The sequence below is a fragment of the Aethalodelphis obliquidens genome, unplaced genomic scaffold (assembly GCF_003676395.1).
Source record: "Aethalodelphis obliquidens isolate GAN/ISIS:26980383/991018 unplaced genomic scaffold, ASM367639v1 scaffold7, whole genome shotgun sequence".
Taxonomy (NCBI): Eukaryota; Metazoa; Chordata; class Mammalia; order Artiodactyla; family Delphinidae; genus Aethalodelphis; species Aethalodelphis obliquidens.
In genome coordinates, this window is record NW_020837951.1 from 4,474,022 (window position 1) to 4,494,885 (window position 20,864).

The 20,864-nt window shown below is 46.7% G+C and overlaps 1 protein-coding gene across 5 annotated transcripts in view; it reads left to right on the top strand.

Moving 5' to 3' along the window:
• The window catches only part of MED27 (mediator complex subunit 27), a 198,668-nt gene that overhangs the window by 64,951 nt on the left and 112,853 nt on the right, over positions 1-20,864 (top strand). For all 5 annotated transcript variants that reach the window (XR_003432432.1, XM_027104464.1, XM_027104466.1 and 2 more), the window contains exon 3: positions 173-303. Coding sequence is in view for 4 of the 5 variants with exons in the window: in XM_027104464.1 (XP_026960265.1) it covers positions 173-303 (131 nt within the window). In the remaining variant the exon portion in view is untranslated. The remainder of the gene's footprint in view (positions 1-172; positions 304-20,864) is intronic.

Here is a 20,864-nt window from a genome sequence, read left to right on the forward strand (position 1 = left end):
ATTATCTCCTTATAAATACATTCCTTGAAGCAAAATGTTAGCAGCTGTATTTGAAGTTATTAAAAATGTTCTGAGCCGGTAAGATGTATCAGGTCTTGATAGTGTAATACCCCTTGTCTAGCTTTTACCAAATGTTATCTTTCTTCCCCTTTTGTTTGGTTTTTCTCTGCAGTTGCAGTACCATGCAGGTCTGGCATCTGGCCTTTTGAATCAACAGTCGTTGAAACGTTCTGCTAACCAGATGGGAGTATCTGCTAAACGTAGACCAAAGGCTCAACCCACGACTCTTGTCTTACCGCCTCAGTGAGTGATGGGTTTGAAAAACGTACTTTTGTCCTGGGGGAAGTCTGCTCTGTGCTTGTTTTTAGCTAATGGAAACTTGATTTTGCAAAGTCATTTCTTTCTTTTAAAAAGGTATCTGTTAAGATTAGAAACCAAACATGTAGGTAATCTATTTTGCACAGGTCTTAAAAGAAGCAGTTATAATGCACTTCATAGTTTACACGGTTTGTGTGTGACTCTAGGACTTCAGGATGCCTCAGAGCTTATTCTTTGTGTCCTTGTCACATTCCCAGAGTCGGCAGAGCATAAGGGCAGTTCTCCTTATCTTACAAATGACACAGCCGAGGAGCACATTTTGATAAGCTGCAGGCCATCTAGGGAATCTGGTAGAGCTGGGATTAGAATCAGTGTTAGGCCCACTGATTCTTTTTTAAAATAGTAATATATGTGCTCTTCCTTTTCCCAATAGGAGAGATAGCAGACACTGTAAAGTGTACAGATCACTGGTTGTTCACATGTGTCTACCTCCGTGTAGCTCCACCCAGATCAAGCCACGTGGCCACCACTTCCAGAACCTCCACGAGGGTTCTTCTCGTGTTCCCAGTGCCGCCTCCCTCCCTAAGTTTAACAGCTATTCTGACTTCCTTCAACAATTGATTTTACCTGTTCTTGAAATTCATATAAATGGAATCACACAATATGTAATCTTTTATATCAACTGTCTTCACTCAACACAATATCTGTTAGATTCATCCAGGTTGCTTGTTCTTTTTTGTTGCTGTGTAGTATTCCTTCGAGTATGCCACAATTATTCTACCCATTGGGTTGTTCTTTACCAGAAGCCCCAGTAGATGAAGGCCAAGGCTCAGTCAGTGATGTGGAGTCAGAAATTGAAGCACACCAGTCTTTGCCAGTAGCTTTTCTATCCACGTGAACACTCCCCCAAAAGGGGCACTACTCCCCAAAGCTCGACTTGGTCTTTAAACACATTGCCCAGCCCAACCCGCCCTCCTGTTGTACCCTCTTTTGCTTACATCCTCAGTTACAAACTACATTTTAAAATTTCCAGTCCAGAGGAGTGTTTGCTTCCAGGACGGGATGAACATAACCAGCCAGCCTCCAACAGGTTATTTTTTGTCCGCTGCATGCACAGGTGCCATCCTTTCCAGAGACTACAGGGACAGTTTCTTTGAGTGATGCAGGATAGAGAGAGTTTTCACCATTTGGCAGGAAGCTTCTTCTGTCTCATGCTTCTCATGTGTTGATTTGGTGGTTCTGCACATCTCAACTTTTGGCTCTCAAAAGTCTAACGGGCCCTTATAACTTGTCATCTTCTCTGCTTGGATTGTCTACTGAGGCAAGATGCTTGGCGAGAAGTGAAAGACTTTCTAATGGTCCCGCAAGACTGGAGCCAAAAGTGTTTGTTGCTAACTCTCTCTTGACAAAAGTCAATTCTTAGTCCATCTGTTCACCATTTGTTAATTTGCATTGGCTTGAAACCTGTTTACAGGTGACATGCTATTATGAGGACACTTAGAAACTATTTTAAGCACCAAGGCAATCAACAGACTCTGTTCGCATGCCAAAAAAAAAGAAAAGAAAAGAAAACAACTGGTGTTCACAACTGTCATTATAACTTTATAATAAATCACTCAAAATACTTAGTTTCAAAGAGAAAAGTGGTTACTGCGTCCTAAGAATACAACGTTGAAATGATTTCCTTTACTTAGTAGACTCTTTCCTGTGAAAATTGACTGCTGCCTTTTCCCATCATTGAGCTTTGTGGACTCACATTATCCTGGAATCCCTTTGTAAAGTGACTATCCAGTAGGCAGGATCTACAGCTAAAGGACATTCTGTTCACTTTTATTGAGCACCTACTATGTGCCACTTATAGTGTTAGATGTCCAGAATAGAGACACCAGCAATTCATAGCTGCTGGCCTAATTGGATCATATATATATTTTTTAGACTAAAAAATAGGACACTAGTAATATATACATATTGTACATTTTGAAAAGACCAAAGGTATTAAAAAAGGAAAGAAAAAATAATAATACCATCACCCTGAGAAAGTTATTGTTAAAGTTTTGATGGATATTGTTCTAGATTTTTTTCTATGCGTATGTAATATATAATTTTTAAAAACAAAAAACAACCTTCAAGAAGAATTGTAATATTGTTCTGTGTCACATCCCAACGTTTGTTGAATGTAGTTCTTAGATTTTAAGGTAGTATAATTTGACCTGTGGAATACTTAAATTTGCTTGTTAATCAGCCATGTTGTGGTTTTATCTGTAGGACATGACTCATTACAGAATTTTTATTGTAAGTATGATATGACCATAAACTATCTTTGTCATTATGGAAATCCCTTGAAACTCCCTTATAAAACAACACCCGAATCCTCCAGGGTTGCTACAGTAGTCATCTATTGCTACGTAAAAAGTTGCCCCCAAACTTAGTGGTTTAATAACAGTAAACATAATCGCCCATATTTTCTGTGGATCCTACCTGGGAATGGCTTGGCTGCATGGTTCTGGCTCAGAGCCTCTCGTAACATTGCAGTCAGATGGCAGCCAGGACCACAGTCATCTGCAAGTTGGACCAGGGTTCAAAGGTCACTTCCAAGGTGGCTCACTGACATGGCAGGTAAGTTGGTGCCAGCTGTCGATGGAATACCTCAGTCCCCTCCATGTGGGCCTGTCCACAGGGTGCCTGAGTGTCCTCTGGACTTAGGGGTGACTTCTTCCAGAGCAAGCCATCTAGAAGAAGGCGAGCCAGGCAGAGCCTATCCTTTTTATGGCCTCGCCTCAGAGGTATGTGGCATCCATTCCACCCTGTAGTGTGTTAGAAATGATTCACTACGTCTGACTGACATTCAAGGTCGGCGGGGTGGCGGGGTGGGGAAGAGCCTCTCCCTTGTGAAGGAAGGAGTGTCAGAATTTGCAGACATGTTTCAGGGAATTCCCTGGCGGTCCAGTAGTTAGGACGCGGCGCTTTCACTGCAGGGGCCCGGGTTCAGTCCCCGGTCGGGGAAGGAAGATCCTGTAAGCCGCGGGGCGCAGCCAAAAAATTTAGAAAATTTAAAAGTAAAAAAGAATTTGCAGACGTATTTTAAAAGCGCCCCAGTTGCCAATGAGGAGAGCCATTACACAGAGGGAAGAGTGGCGGAGCCTGTGAGCCCCATTGACTTATTTATTCAGCAAATATTTACTCGGGGCCTATAGGTGGTTGGTTCTGTGCTCCGTGCTGGGGATTTGGAGATGAATAAGATAGAATTTCAGCTTTCAGGACACTCTGAGTAGAAATAGAGGAACAAACAAGTAGCAGGGAGTCATAGTCGAGTGTGCCGAGTCCTAAGGAAGTGGTCCTAACGTGCCCGAGAAGGCCACAGGCAGGATGCTGAGAGAGACCCACTCAGGGAGGCCCAGCCAAACTTCACCCGGTTTCTCCACTGCCAGCTGTGAAGGACGGAGGCTTTCCTTCATGGAGAGCTGGATGCTTGCTTGCATAGACCTTACAGGATTCTAAGGAAAGGGTTTCTTTCTTTTTTTTCTTTTTTCTGTGTTATATTCTCCAGTGACCTTTTTCTTTTCTTTTTTAACATCTTTATTGGAGTATAATTGCTTTACAATGTTGTGGTAGTTTGTGCTGTATAACAGAGTGAATCAACTATATGCATACGTGTATCCCCATATCCCCTCCCTCTTACGTCTCCCTCCCACCCTCCCTATCCCACCTCTCTAGGTGGTCGCAAAGCATGGAGCTGATCTCCCTGTGCTCTGCGGCTGCTTCCCACTAGCTGTCTCTTTTACACGTGGTAGTGTATATATGGCCATGCCACTCTCTCACTTCGTCCCAGCTCACCAGGAAAGGGTTTATTTCTAAACAGTGGAGGAGGCCGGTGAAGGACCGGTGGCTGGGCCCCTCGCTCGCCCACCCCTGGAACTCTGTGCGTCTGTTAGTGTGGTGGCAGTTGAGTTTCTGCATTGGCTTGTGTCAGCAGTTGGGTGGCACGGAAGCTACTGCCACAAAACCACCGTCTCTGCCTGAGTGCGCCGAGACCACAGGCGTGGCAAGAACACAGGAGAGTCGTACCACACGTTAATGTGTTTGTTTTTTAAATGCGGTTGGCTTTAATAGCAGTAGTCTTTGAAAACTCAGATTCTCCCCGAGTTCCCAGAGGATTAGTGATTTGTGGGATTAATGATTCATATCTTTCTCCCCCTCCAAAGAAGCTTGTAAGGAGACAAAGATGTTGTTCAAGATGAAAGGTCTTTGATCCCGTATTAGCGTTCAGAGGGCACTGGTGAAGCGACCTCACTTCCGTGATTCCCGAGCGTTCATATTAAGTCTTTTGCAGACGGACACTATCGTTTTCATAAAGGAGCTGTGTCCCCTGTTGCAGGGTAAACATTGTCAGCCTTTGACCTTTGTAGGATTGGGATCAGCCTGGGAAGTGGCTGTCGTACTTGATCGATCTGTGAGTTGCATCCTGAGATCGCTGTGTACTTACTTTATGTCAGCTGGAGCCACGTTTATCTGTGCCCTCTTAGATAGCAGTCTCAGCTCTATGCTGTATTGTTTAGTGTGCTCTTGTGGCAACGTGGGATGTTGGTTTTAATCAGTATGGCCAAGCTGACTGGCCTGTGACTCCTGTTCAGCACCTTGGCCTGAGGATATGCCGGCTTTCAGTGGCAGCAGGTGAAAGACTCTTCGGTGTTCTTATTTTCCGCACACACAGATCTCATTTAGGTTTCAGGAAAGAAAACATAAATTGTTTTACAGAAAGGTTAGTTGTAAAAGTATTACCTGCCTCCCCCCCAACCCCCTGCCCCGGAAGTTGTCAGGCCAGGCAGTTTCTTTTGTATCACGTTATGGTCTGTGAAGAGGTCCTGCCTACGAAATTAAGGGCCTTTCGTAGGCTGCCTTCTCGCTAGTCACTGGGGACACGCCGTTCCCGCTCACGGCCAAGAGCGGCCCTTCTGCTTGTCCACTAGGCCCAGTCCCCTCTCACCTGCTCCGAGCCATTTCTCCGTGGGTCTCCTGTTTCTGTCCTGCTCCATCAGTGTTCCCCTTCTCCTGGCCCACTCCTGGTAGAATGCAGACATGCTTGTTCCACAACCATCTCCTGGGAGAACACCCGACTCATAATCCCCTCCTCCTTCCAGTTCCCTGCTCCCCTCTCTCCTCTTTACCGCAGACCTCCCTGAAGGAGTTGACTATACATGTGTCCCGTTTCTCAAGCACCCCAGGCAACAACTGCCCCGATTTCTATCCCCGTTCCCTAAACAGAGTCATGCCGCACGGAATACTTTCCTCCTGGTTTCTTTTGCTCGATGTGGTGTTTTGGAGATTCATTCATGGTGTGTGTGTCAGTGCCTCGTTCCATTTTATTGCTGAAAAGGATTCCTTGGTGTTCTTCCGAGCCTGCCAGCGGCATTTCCTCACCATTGGGCATCTGCTTCAATATTGTCTAATACCTTCGAGAGTGTGGGGAGTCTTCACTTCATGCTCCTGTTCTTGGATGACCTACTTCAGGTTTGAGTAACAACAACACACAGAAACTGTGTGCAGGGACAAGTATTGCTGGAGAGAAAGGCCGCCCATTCAGGAGGTAACAGGGATAATGACACCACACGCACACCTAGGGGGCCCGTGTTTGAACAACAGATTGCCTTCAGTACGGTGGCCACTGATCTGGTTCTGGGAGTTTAACTGAAAGAGGCTCATTTTCTGCCACTGCCTTGCACGCTAATTCCCAAGAAGATCATCGACTTGAAATTACACATGGTGCTTATACAGATGATTGGATTCTCTCCAAAATGTGTGGTAAATGCAGCTTCTGTTCTCGAAAGGCAGAGGCTTCTGTTGTCTTTTGCTTAACGTGAAACCTACAGGAATCACGGAGAGCAAAGCGGTGACATGAATCCGTCCTTGGCGATAGTGATGAACGAGGGGGCTCCACTTACCGTGGTCACTGACGTTTAAACTGAGAAAGGCAAATATTTGCCAGGATGAAGCGCACTAAACCCGGAGTCTCTTCCTGTAGCTTCCTGGCTGTTACATCATTATCTCTTCTGTTGTTGATTTTCCAGACCTTTTTTACTAGTTTTTTTCCTCAGCCACACAGAGATGAAACTCCAAGTTTCTGTATTTAATAGCTATGCTCTTACAGAAACCTTGATAGAGACGTCGTTTGATAGTGGCTGTGAACCTGCTTCCTCGCAGGGACCTGATTTTCTTCTTGATCACTTGGGCTTTGTTTTGCCTCCCGAGGATCTTGATATTTGGTTGAGGGCAGAATTTGGTGCTATGTTGATAAGTTTATATTAAATTCTTCAACTTAGATGGTGGTAGGAGCCTTGAACAAGAATGTTTGGCATCTCTTTTTATTAGAGTTTAGTTTGTCTCTGAGCAAAGCGACAGTGAATACACCACGAATGAGAAGCAAACTGGTTCATTGCCGTGAGCTTTAGAAATACACAGCATCGCTTCCTGAGTCCCCTTTTCCAGGGATGCTGATTTCCCAGGGTGACTTCTGCGCTTGGGCTGGTGAGCAGAGCAAGTGTTCCCGAAAGGAAACAGAGACCTTTGCAGCTGTAAGTTTCCTCACATTCCGCAAAAAGTCATCAAAACTTGAGTAGAAATTCACTAAATCCTCCTTTCCCCTACTGGCAAGTATTAAGTAACAATATTCATTAAATACCACTGAGAGGCTGTGTAATAAAGAAATAATCCTAGGCCTTGGTGGCTATAATTCTCCAGAAGAGTTGAAATTGAGAATATAATTAAAGATTAAAACATTGTTTGCATTCTAGAACATGGAAGAATCTTCCTCTCCATTGCGGGACCATATTAATAAGGAAGAGATCAGTTACCAATAACCAACACTCCAGAAGCTCATTTATTAACATCAGTTATGTTTAAGCTGTCCGACTCAGTATTTCTTTTGCCTTTTTCCTATGAGACTGGAGCTGTGTCCCGGAATAGTGAGGGATACCAGTCTTATCAAAAAAAAAAAATTTATCCAAACCTATTCAGCGTCCTGAGTTTGGAAAGGAGTGTTAATATGGTAGGGGTTACCTGTACATGGCTCTTCAATCCTGTAATTCATTGTATCCCTCTGTTTCGTCAACAAAATAATTTTCAGCCTGTTAGTTTCAACCAGTTTTCCTTGTACAGGTTAAAAGGTTGGTAGGAACTGGTATGCCTAGCTGTTTTGAGGTTTTTATCATTGTGGCTGGGAAAAGGGTGAGAACTCTATAAAATGTTGTCAGACCATCTCGATGCTGTGACAGAAAGAAACCCTTGGTGGTCAGATACCTGGTATTCTGAGCTCGTGCAGCCAGCCTGCACCCTTAACCTCAGCGTGGGAACAGGGAAGAGCCCAGGGCCTCACCCAGTTGGATTGTAAAAGTTTAACTGCACAAGCATCATTTCATTTTCTTTCTCTGCTTTTTTGTTGCTGTTCACATTTGTTTTCCATTTGCCTTGAAATCGAATCAGAAGGCATTTGAGGCCAAGGGTGTGGAATAGTCTTCTTCTGTATCCAGGCTCCACTGTTGCCTGTTCCTGGTCTTTAGAGTTTCCATTCAAGGGCCCGGAGAAGATGCAGTCAGTAATAGTTCTTGAAATGTCCTTTTTTATGTTTTTATTGCTTGTGTTATTGGCGGGTGGAGAAGGAAAGTGTCTTTCTCCGTCTGTGGCATTGACTGGGGAAGGGAAAATGTGGTTCAGTGACTGGGCAGATAGAAACCTTCAACTCTGAACTCCTGTACAGCTTTATTTTGGTAACCCTTCCACGGCATTTGCCACTGTCTGCCTTGTGTTTTGTTAAGCCTGGAAACTCCTTGGGGACCAGGGTTCCCTGTGTCCCTTTCCGGCCTGGCCTTGGCTCACATACTGATGGCTGAGTGAACCGGCCCTGGAGGCTAGTTCCCCTCTGTGCTGGCCCCCCCCCCCCCCCCCCCCCCCACCAAGCTGATGAGGCGACAGTGTCTTTACAAGATGTGCTGGACGTGTGTTTGTACTGCTCACGCCTCTTGATAAGTTGGAAGCGTAAGCGTTGGGTGTGTAAATGGCTGGGAGCCCGGTGCGGGAATGCCGCAGGTGAGCATTTGCAGTTGTGGGTCTGGCTCTGCTGAGTGAGGGTGGTAGGATTGGATCTGCAGGCCGGGGCAGCAACAGCAGGGCCATAAAGGCAGACAGAGGCCTTGCAGCGGCGCCACAGGGAGCAGCAGGCCCGGGGCCGTGAGCAGGGGCTGGTGTGCGGAAGGTGGTGTGTTGGGAAGATGAATCAAGTAGCAGAATGCAGATAAATACGGTGGTCCTTTGTAGCTGTTTAAAAGATAATTGGTTCGTGTTACTTATCTCTTACCCCCTCTATTTGGGCAGGAGAAAAATCTCTGGGAGAAATAAACGAGGAATCCCTCATAAATATTAATGTAAAAGTCTGTCTATGGAGAGTAAACATAGGGACATTTTGTTTAAATGCTCTGTGTCGTTGTGCTCCATTAGCATACGTGTTGTAAGAGATCCTCTCCTCCCCTTGAGAGAAGCGTATTTGGTTCAGCTAGTAGCTGCCTGCTGAAACCCATACTTTAGACGGACAGGAGAACCACTGTGCTCCCCTGCTTCAGCCAGAGGGTTTCCTTGCGTTCACCCGTTCTCAGACGTGCTGGCCCGTGGCAGGAAGCCAGTCGCAAGTCCTGGATCCCGTCTCCTCATCTAGACCCTCCGTCTGGACCTCTGCTTCGTGCCGTCTGGTTTGCTACTGTGTGTGCACATGTGCGTGCTTGTGTGCGTGTGCGTGCTCGCACGGCTGTGTTTATGTTTGTAGTGTTCACTCTGCACGCATTTATCAAGCCCTCTCGACAGGCTAGGCGTATGCTTGATCAGGCTGGCAATCTGAAGGTGTAGAAGTACTCCTGTCTGCAAACCAACGGAAAAGAGAATGAGTTCCCTTTGAAGCACGTGGGAGGTGCCCATAAGCCTTGGCGAAACGGTATGATGGACCCGACTTGCTTTAAGATACTCCAGCCTTCCACTTCTCAAACGTGTTGGGGGATATGATAAAAAGAGTTGCTAATTGTTGAAACTGGATCATGAGAATGTAATACTGTCGATGAGATCATTATACTGTTTATCTACCTTGGAATATATTTTTTAAAATTTCACAACAAAATGGTTTTTTTGGAAATATGGGTCTGGAGCTTGGATTGTTGTTGAAGAAGTAGCGTTTCGGCAGTCAGCAGTATAGGCGTGATGGGAGAGGTCTTGGGAGTGGGTAGACTCTGCTGGGGTGGTGGAGGGAGACCAGAGGAGGGCACGCAGAGGAAGCGCTGGCGAAGGACGCTGCCGCCCTGCCCAGCCTTGCCCCGCCGCCAGGTGGCACTTCAGCCCTTTATTGTCTGCTTCTGGTCCTGGCCTCGCTTCTCAGCTGATCTGTCCTATATTTATCTCAGACCCTTTGTGACGTGGACTAAAATTTAAGACTCCATGTCTCCCATAGATACTGCATCAAAGAGAAATTGCATAAAATAGAAAACTGTAATAAAGAAGCTGGCATTAAGCACCAACTCGAATGTGGCAGCCTGCGAAATCAGTTTAAAAGTTGTATTTCATTGCATCCTCTAGTTGCATTTCTCCTTTACAAGGTGATTTTATCCAGGAAGACAGCTGTCTAGTGTGGTAATTACATCACTCCAGCCATTCCTGGGCAAAAGGAAGAAAAGAAACGGGTGCTTGAGTAGTACACTCATCAGACAGAAGCTGGATCTTTTTTTAAAATCCCTTTTTGCATAACAAAGAGAGCTTCAGGGCTGTTAATATTTCACACTATGCCACTCCCAACCCACGCTGGTTTTAAGTGAAACTCTCTTTTTTTCATCTTTCTGTTCTTTCTTGGAATGGAAGGTAATTTTGGTGGTCTCTTCATGTGGCTCTCTTTCTTTCTCTGTCTGCCATGTGGGCCATGAGTAACCTGTGGATTTGGGCCCGGAAAGTCCCTATTTAGAGTTATAATAGGCAGGAAGCACCGAGCCAGTATCTCTGTTTATCTGTGCTGAAAACTGTCCTGTAAGCTTTAACAGGTACAGTGACCTCGGTAGTGTGGGAACAGGCTGAGTTAGGAAATGGCGTTGTCTCTTAGCTTGAGTCTTTTCGGGGAGAATGGGTTTTGATCCGGTGGTGCCGGTCGCTCTGACAGTCCTCATTCATGGCAGATACACAGGAATTTTTAATAATAATTTAAAAAACCCCTATTTTCAGCCCAGGTTATACTTACTTCTAGCTTCCTCAGACTTGAGGTCTATCTCTTCCCCGAGTTTGCTTCGTGTAAAGGAACCGGTCATTGTCATTCTGTCTGGAGGCAGTTCCTCAACCTAGATTAAGCTCTGAGCTCAAGGTCTGCTGGTTCTTAGGATGAGCTCTCAAGGTCAGTCCTCACCCTGGGGACATTTATTTTTGGCTGCATCAGGTCTTCGTTGCTGTGCACGGACTTTCTCTAGTTGCGGTGAGCGGGGGCTACTCTTCGTCGCGGTGTGCAAGCTTCTCATTGCCGTGGCTTCTTGTGGAGCGTGGGCTCTAGGCGCGCAGGCTTCAGTAGTTGTGGTGCACGGGTTTAGTTGCTCCACGGCATGTGAGATCTTCCCAGACCAGGGCTCGAATCTGTGTCCCTTGCATTGGCAGGCGGATTCGTAATCACTACGCCACCAGGGATGTCCCTCTGGGGACATTCTGACAGCTGGGTAGTAGTGGACTAGAACGGGCTCCCAAGTAAAGGGACCAACCAGCCGGATATGGCGGCCCAGCTCTTCTCCAGAGATGAGGGAGCCTTTAGAGCAGTGATTCCCAGCCCCAGCTGCATATTAGAATCATATAGGGAGCTTTTTGTGGGGAGAGGCCCAGTCATCCATATTCTTAAACAGCTCCCAGGGTGGTTCCTGTTTGCCCCTGAAATTCAGGACCCCTGCTCCAGGAGGGGTGCAAGGAACACTCCAGGGATGGAGGTATCTGGGAAGACACTTGTCAGGACGTCTATACGATGAGGGGAATAATTGTTGTGGGGAAAATTTGGTAGAGCCTGTTTGCTCAAGGCTACTGATGAGAGAACCTGCTGGGATTTAAAACTCAGAAAAAGGTGGATCCTAACTTGGTCGCTTCTTCATCAGCTCCCAGATGTATCCGGTGTCGTCAATACCTTATTTCCCTGACCAGCTTTATTTAGCTTTGTGACTCTTTGATCCGCAGAATAAGACGGTCTGGTGGTACTTTACTTTTTTTCCTTTCAATGTATTTTTATTTTATATTAGTGGTTCGTCCTTCTAGTTAAACTAGTATCACAACTAAGCATGTTGCATTGTCATTTTGGATGCTTTTAAATGTATTTATGTAAATCAGAAGTACACAATTTAGTTCATTGCTGATCTGATGTGTCTTATTTTTCTTTATAGCTTTTTTTAACAGCTTTATTGGGATGTACGAAAAATACAATAAATGGCACATGTATAATGTATATAGTTTTTGACATACCTGTGAAACCATCACCTTACTTATCATAATCAGGTAATCAACACATTCATCACCCCCCAGATTTCCTCATGCCCCTTTGTAAACTTGCTCACCCCATACCTCCGTCCCCGGACAACCACTGAGCTACTTTTAGTTGCTATAGATTAGTTTGCATTTTCTAGAAGTTTATATAAATGGAATCATACAGTATATATTCTTTTTTTCAATGTGACTTTTTTACTCAGCATAATTATTATGAGATTCATCTATAGTGTTGCACGTATCAGATCGTTTCTTTTTATTGCTGAATAGTATTCAGTTGAACAGATATACCACAATTTGTTTATTCATTTATCTGTTGCTGGACACTTTCATTGTTTCCAGTTTTTGACTATTGCAAATAAAACCAGTATAAACGTTCATGTACAAGTCTTTGTATGGACATATGCTTTCATTTTTGTTGGGTAAACAGGAGTACAATATCTAGGTCATATGGTAGGTGTGTGTTTAACTTTTTAAGAAATTGCTGAACTGTTTTCCAAAGTGATTGTAGCATTTTACATTCCTTCCAGCAGGGTGTGAGAGTTCCAGTTGCTCCACAGCCTCACTAACACTTGGTGTAGTCAGTGTTTTTAATGTTAGACATTCTAATAGGTATGTAGTGGTATCTTGTTGTGGGTTTGTGGTTTTTTTTTGCGGTACACGGGCCTCTCACTGTTGTAGCCTCTCCCGTTGCGGAGCACAGGCTCCGGACGTGCAGGCTCAGCGTCCGTGGCTCACGGGCCCAGCCGCTCCGCGGCATGTGGGATCCCCCCGGACTGGGGCATGAACCCGTGTCCCCTGTGTCGGCAGGCGGACTGTCAACCACTGCGCCACCAGGGAAGCCCTCATTGTGGTTTTAACGTGCATTTCCTCAATGAATAATGATGTTGAGCATCTTTTCATATGCTTATTTACCATCTGTATATTTTCTTTGGGTGAAGTGCAAAAATTTGAGAAATGTAGGTTTCCTTTCCTTTATGGCTTTGAAAAATGCCTTAATATAGAGCCTGTCATAGATAAATTATTATATATTGGTGAGTATCTGTCAAGTACCTACTGTGTGCTCATCGTTCTACCAGTTGCTGTGAGGAGTTCAGAGGAAATGGTCATCGGGGACTGGTGCACCTAGTGATCAAACACTGCAGGTTCTACTTGAGTGTGTCACGGTTTTTCTTTACCACGTCCATCTTCTTTCCTGTACTTGTGTCATGGCTGTGGGTCTGGAGTTGATTGGTGCTGGGGATAGGTTTTTAGTTTCATTTGTAGTGATTTTTCTGGTAGGGATGCTGGTCTCTGAACCGCTGGAGTCTAGACTCTTGCTATTCTTTATCGGTTTTTAAAAAATTGATTAATTAATTTATTTTTGGCTACGTTGGGTCTTCGTCACTGCGTGTGGGCTTTCTCTAGCTGTGGCACGTGGGGGCTCCTTTTCGTTGTGGTGCGTGGGCTTTTCATTGCGGTGGCTTCTCCTGTTGTGGAGCACGGGCTCTAGGTGCATGGGCTCAGTAGTTTTGGCTCGCGGGCTCTAGGGTGCAGGCTCAGTAGTTGTGGCTCGCGGGCTCTAGAGCGCAGGCTCAGTAGTTGTGGTGCACGGACTCAGTTGCTCCGTGGCATGTGGGATCTTCCCGGACCAGGGCTCGAACCTGTGTCCCCTGCTTTGGCAGGCAGATTCTTAACCACTGCGCCACCAGGGAAGCCCTATTCCTTATCTTTAATTGGTATTTATTTAGTCTGCTCTGCTTTTTATTAATTTTAAATTAAAATCTAACGTCCATAATGCTAGATGCTGGGTATTCAGTGATGAATAAACCTTCTTTTAAAGAACTTAAGAGTGCCCTGGGGAGACAAGTAAAGAGGCCATTAGGGTTCAAAAGAAGGATATGAAACCAACCCAAGGGAACCAGGAAGGCTCCTTGGAGGATGTGGACTCGGAAAAGTTGAAAATCCCTGTAAACGGGCTTAAATATAATGTTGGTGGCTCATATTAGAGCAGCCAAAAACAGGCCCACTGCCCATTAACCCCTAAAAGGAAGGGGCAGAGGCAAGACTCTGAGAAGTGGGAACTGCTGAATGGGACCACTCTATCCCACCTCTCACTCTTCTACCTGAGCCCACTTCCTGGAGTAGTGAAGGGATACTGATCCCTTCAGCTCTCAAGGAGACTTGCTTGGGGCTTTGAGCAGTTCCTTGTGTCACTGTGTCCTGTAGATGTCATCTGTGGGTGCCGTGATGTGAAGAGGCTTGGGAGGCTGCGGTGAGAGCGGGCCTGAGGCCCAGTGCTCCTGTCTTGGGAGACTGCGGTGAGAGCGGGCCTGAGACCCAGTGCTCCTGTCTTTGGCTCTTTTTCTGAGGTGGTGGTTCTCCCTTCCCCCTCTCATCTTTGTCCCTGGAAACTTAGTTTTTTGGTTTTTTTTTTTTTACCGTTTAATAACCACAGCAAGACACTTTGCCAGTCTTGGGATCAAACTTACAGAAGATCCTAGTCTCTAAGCATTGGTAGACACTCATAATAGGACGGAACCACCTTTTGGGATTCCCCTGTGTGCCCTGCCCACAGACTGACTCCATTATGTATTGTTGAGCAGAACGTCCTCATGCCCCCTCCACCTCTCCCACCCTGATGTACTGGGGGCTCAGGCAAAGACATTCCCAGGTAGATCTTTTGAAGGAATGTAACGTTTGGCTCTGGGAACTTTCTTTTTGTACAGCTGCCCCGGTTCTCCACACACACAGTTAGATTTGCTGGGACTTATGTCTCCAGAGAAGAAACCGAGGGGGTTTTAGCTACAGATTTAATAACTTGTCCCCTCTCCAATCCTAGCCCCACTTATTGCAGCCTCAGAAGTGTTTCCTAGGGTCCTTTTCCTTCCACTTATCTACTCCTACTTTACATCTCAGTGCCCCAAAGAAAATATCCTTGTAAGTCTCTCACAGTCTTAAATAAAATTTCATTTCCTTTTTATCATATCACTAAGCCAGTATAAATCCCAAGCACAGTAGCTCTAGAAGGATGTTCTTTTCCTATCTGACATATAACAAAATAGATTTAGATTTTTTTCCCCTGTTGACTTGGGCACCTTGGGAAAAATAAAATAAAATAACTGAAATTAAGTAAATAAAGGGCACCAAATTCCTTTTCCTTCTCTTGGCCGGAACTGCCATATTCTCTTGTCAGTTCAAATAGGCCCCGCCCCCCCCCCCACCCCCCACCCCCCACCCCTCGGCCCCAAGTGTGGCATGCAGAGAACCTCACTTCACAGATCGGAGGTGGGCTAGGATGGGTTCTTACAAATGAACTTCTCCTCTCCTTTAAAAGATTTTTTTTTTTTGCACTTTTTTTTTAACAAAGGGCACTTAAATATTTAAAGTCTCCTAAGACCAATTAATTTAATACAGTTCATCCAACAGACATTTAGACAGCATGTGGCATTGTCCTGCCCATAAGGAACCTCTGATATTGTTGAGGGACGTGTCTAGAGTGTCATGAAAGCCCAGACCCAGAAGAGCCAGGAGGCAGCTGCTTCCCTCCCATCATTTCACCGTGCAGGAAACTGAGGGTGCAGGTGGGGAGGTGTTTCTCTCCAAGAAGTCACAGAGGTTCACTAGGAGCAGAGCCAGGACTGGACCCTTGACTGTTCTGCTCCTGCTGGTATCCTCCCGCTTTCTCCTGACTTGGTGGGGGGGGGGGGGCGGCGCAGGAGGAAGAGAGAGAGGAAAAAACACCCCGAAACAGGATATTTAAAAATTGCATCATTTTTTAGGTGATGCTTTTGGATGGTATCATAGAATCATCACCCCTGTTTGCTGTTCTGAGATTCCCCACGTGGGATACTTCACTGATTGCTTATTGAGTCTTGTGTGTGAGCCTAGCAGAGGCCACACAGCCCTTGCTTCTGGTTCTTTGCAAGAAGAAGGGGGCGGTTTCAGCATTTGTGTGTTACGAATTCCAGCTCTCTGCTTCAGTGCTCCTTGTGGCCCTGGAGCTCTGCCCTGTTAGCACTTCTTTTTGGCAGAGAAACGATACTTTATCAGCCAGTAGGGACAGATATTTCTGTTCTACAAATGAGCCCAGATTTATAGACTCTGGGTTCAAAGAAATGAGGTGAGGGATCACCGACCAAAGCCGAACCTACAGGGAGGGAAGAAAGAGCATAGGACTGGTTAGTGATGAAAGCCAAAACAAAAGGCACCCGTTTCATTCTTACATTTGTCCTCTGAGAGGTACTGCTACTCTCCTTGCCTAAACCTTGTCCAGAGTCTCCCAGCTGGGAGGTGGCGGGACTAGGGTTCAGACCCGGGCACTGGAGCCCCAGAACCCACACATCTGAGCCGTACAAGTTAGCGCTGTGCCTTGCATTCACCTCTGTCATAGGTCAGGTTTTTCGGTAGCAGGTGCTGAGATGGAGTTTGGGGTGCGCTATATTTATTAGGGCTCAAAACCTGTCAGAGGAAGGGGGAAGACGCATGATTGGACAGGGGAAGACGGTAAACTGTGATACAGTCTGACAAAGCCCAGGAGGTCTATGGAGTGAGCATGGCCTGTAAGAGCTGTCCTGCGTCGGCCAGCCTTGCTTGGTCACCAGACGCACGTGGCTCCAGGAAGGCCGTGACTGCAGTGGGGTGGCTCTCTGAGGCTGTCCCTGGGTGAGCTGACCGCTGAAGGCCGAGTGCTGACCGCGCTCCCATAGGCAGGCAGCAGGGTCTTCCTGGAAGAGGGACCTGTTGCTGCATGTCCTTGTCTGTCACGCTCGCGGTCAGCCACACCACTGTTCCTGTACGGCTCAGTATTGGTCTCTGTTGCCGGCAGTTTGGACATTTGTTAGCATCAGTAACTATGTCAACTCTTCCAAGTGCAAGTCCGTGCTGTTGGGCCCATTTCTGCCACTGTGGCCACTTTGTTCATGGGTCCATCATGCTGACAAGGCTGACTGATATTAACTGGTCAGGTCACTTTTTCCCCTTGATTATCCAGTGCTCTTCCATGGTGGGTAATACAAAGATCTACCCTTCAGCACCCTTCTACACCCCCATGTGTTCATGCATGTCTGCCCCTTAGACTTTCTTGTCCTGACCTTCCAGTCTTTCCTTCTAGGCCCTTGACAATCTGACTGGACCACTCATCACTGCCCATGAGCCCATATATCGTCTAACCTGTGCCGCTGGTTTTTCCACACAAGGTTGACACCTTGCCGCGAATGCTCTGAGCCTTACCTGTCGGGAGGCCTTTCCCTCACTGCTGGCCTTTACGCTCATCCCAAGTGAGTCTGTAACGTAGCTGCCGTGCACTGTTGGCTTGTATGCACACGCCAAGGCGGCCTGTCTGTGAAGCAGGCTTGGGCTTTTTCCTCCTCCTGCAGTCGATCGTATGGGATTCCCTATACAGACAGACACAAGCTGCGGGAGGGATGCTGAGACAGCGTGGTGGTGCCCTAGAGCCCAAGGCCTCTGGTTCTCCTCATGCTTGGTCCAGGGTGTCCTGCTTCCATCTCAGAGCTGATTGTGGCTGGGCCTGTGCAACCTGAGGACTTGGTGGGTCTGATAGCACCCAAAGAGGCCCACCAGACATGGTGCTTCTTTTCCTCGTGATAAGAGATGCAAAATGCAATCATTATGTTTTACTTTATATAGGTGTCAAGAGCTGTGAAAGGTCTGAGGCTTTTTTTTTTTTTTTTTTTTTTTGCGGTACACGGGCCTCTCACCGCTGTGGCCTCTCCCGTCGCGGAGCACAGGCTCTGGACGCGCAGGCTCAGCGGCCATGGCTCACGGGCCCAGCCGCTCCGCAGCATGTGGGATCTTCCCGGACCGGGGCACGAACCCGTGTCCCCTGTATTGGCAGGTGGACTCTCAACCACTGCGCCGCCAGGGAAGCCCGGTCTGAGGCTTTTACCTCCCCACCCCCCGCTTCTTTTCTGCAAGCTAAAATGCTAGCTTATCACAGTCACATAGATGCTGACAGAAGTCCCAGGAAAAGGAGTAGCCAGGCTGTCAGCAGGGTCTCCTTAGTTTCCTGAATCCCTTAAGGCGTGATTCGGGTGGGCCTAGATGGATGCCTGCCCTCACAGTGGGTTACATCACAGGAAGGGACACTGAGCCTGGAAAACCCACCGCATTATAGCAGCCTGTCAGCAAGTTTGCTCTTTATTTGCAGGGAGATGTTACCTTATCCCTCAAGGCTGCTCACTGCAAACACAACCTTGAGAGATGTCCCAGATAAAGAGTGGTCAGGGCCTTGTATTCTCAGCATACCCAGCAGATGTGTAGGGTGTGAGAAATCTGCAGAGGGCTGTCTCTCTACAGTGAGACGTCCTGGCATGCACCTGGCCTCCGGATCCCTAAACATTTTTATGGATGGGGAAGACATAGCATGTATCTTACCAATGCCTCCAACGACCTGGCCACCTCCTGCTCATCTGACTTGATCAGTATCATGTCGTTATATCATGGATCACTGTGACGGTCAGAGGGATGTCTAGACATCCAGGGCTCTTCCTACTGTGTTATGACAGAGGGCAGAAGTTTGCCCGTAGGCGAGACTGTAAATGTGTACTGTCCCCCCCATGGAATATGAACTGTTTCTGATCTTCTTGTTTGATTGGACTAAAAAATGCATTCGCTAAACCAATGGCTTTGTATGATCAGAGACTGTATTATCCCGCTCTAGAAAAGATGTTGCATCTGACACAGTGGCTGTGATCAGGGCTACCTTCCTGGTTGAGCTCTCAGTAGTCTGCAGTTTTCCTCCAGGATCTGTCTGGTTTCTGCAGGAGTCAGACTGGCAAATTACACCAGTCCAGATAGGATGGAGACCACCTCCTCTGCATCCTTGAGATCCTTCAAGATGGTACTAATCTCTGCCATTGTCGTGGGGTGCATTATTCTCTTTGATCTACTGCTGTCTTGCCTGGGAGACAGTGGTGGGGTGGGGCAGGGCAGCATCACACTTCCACTTGGCCTTCTCCACTATGGATGGTCTAACCCCACAGACCAAGGACCTGAAGTGGTGGTTGTGCCGACTGCCAAGTACGTTGGCCTCAAGGGCGCACGCCAGCTGCGCCCGCAGACCCCGTGGGTGGACCCACCATACGCCGGGCCTCGGCTAGGGCTTCATCTGCTTCCTGACCCCCATGGGCTCACACTTTTTTTTTTTCTTTTTTAATTAATTACTTTATTTATTTTGGCTGCGCCGGGTGTTAGTTGCGGCACGTGGTATCTTCGTTGCGGCATGCGGCATCTTTTAGTTGCAGCATGCGGACTCTCAGCTGCGACATGCGTGCAGGATATAGTTCCTGACCAGGGATCGAACCCAGGCCCCCTGCATTGGGAGTGCAGAGTCTTACCCCCTGGACCACCAGGGAAGTCCCCCCCAACTCTTAACAGGGAGACCATGAGGAAGGTTTAGGTCTCTGGGAATTAGTGTTAACACAGAGAAGTGGCTTGCTGACACTGACCCTGAATGAGCTGGCAGCTGGAGGCTGCCTGCTGACTGCACTCCCCACAGCCAGGCGGCCAGGCCTTCCCAAAGGGGATCTGAGAGGTGTGTCTCCTGTCTGCTGTAATCTTTCTCAGCCATGAGACTATTACTGTGTGGCTAGGATCCAGAATGCTGGTCTTAGTTCCTATCCCCTACCGCCAGTATTAATCTTTTTGTACAGGCATACCTTGGAGATACGGTGGGTTTGGTTCCAGACCACCCCAATAAAGTGAATATCACAAAGTAAGTCACACGTATTTTTTGGTTTCCTAATGCATATAAAAGTTATATCTAGGGCTTCCCTGGTGGCGCAGTGGTTGAGAGTCCGCCTGCCGATGCAGGGGATGTGGGTTCGTGCGCCGGTCCGGGAGGATCCCACATGCCGCGGAGCGGCTGGGCCCGTGAGCCATGGCCGCTGAGCCTGCGCGTCCGGAGCCTGTGCTCCGCAACGGGAGAGGCCGCAACAGTGAGAGGCCCGCGTACTGCACACACACACACACAAAATAAAAAGTTATGTCTACACTATAGTGTAGTCTATTAAATGTGCAATAACACTGTCTAAAAAAACAGTTTACATACCTTAATTTAAAAACACTTTATTGCTAAAAAATGTTAACCATCATCTGACAATGCAGGGTTGTGCCAAACCTTCAATTTGTGAGAAACGCAGTATCTGCAAAGCTCAATGAAGCAAAGCACAGTAAAACGCGGCGTTCTCTGTAACCTTTCAACATGGTAAATAAGGGCTTGCAAAAGAAGAGTCTGGGCTTTTTTTTTTTTTTATAGTGAATACGAACTGATATTAAACTACTGTGTTATGTACTATCAGCAGACTTATGTAAGGCATGGTGGTAGACTCTAGGAACACAGAGAACCCTTGTTCTTAGACATTTACAGGCAAGGGGATTTAGAACATAGTGCATATGGAAAATAAACGAGGAAGTATAGGCTGAAAACATAGCTTTGGGAGCCAGTCTGCTTGGGTTTGAAGCCTAGGTCTCCCATTTATTCTCTGTGTGTCTCTGGGCTTCTTAATTAGCCTCGCTCACCCTTAGTTTTCTCACTGGTTGATGGGGACAATAATAATGGGACAATAGGATAGTACCACTCACTAAGTGCTAGTTGCTTATTTACTATGTATATTGTTATTTAGATGATAGTAGTACGTACCAAACGAGTATTATGGGTCAGGAGTTCTAGTGAGGGGCAGTGAAGAAGGCTTCGTGGAGGAGGTGGGCTCTGAAGAGTTATCCTTTGTAGGAGTATGTGCATTCCTTTTAAGAGATGGCACCAAAAGAGAAACAATATTGATAGATTGGAATTTTGTAGATTTTTATCCTTGTTTACATATAGCCGTCTTCCACGGCCATGTCCTACAAAGTAAAAAGATTCCTGTTAATGGTGATAGAAACAGTAACAAGGCCTTCCTCTCCTGTTTTTCTCATCAGTTTAAAACTCAGATAAAATTATGTCTCCTGTTGGCTTGTATCTTTTCTGTTGAGTACACACACACACACACACACACACACACACACACACACACACACACACA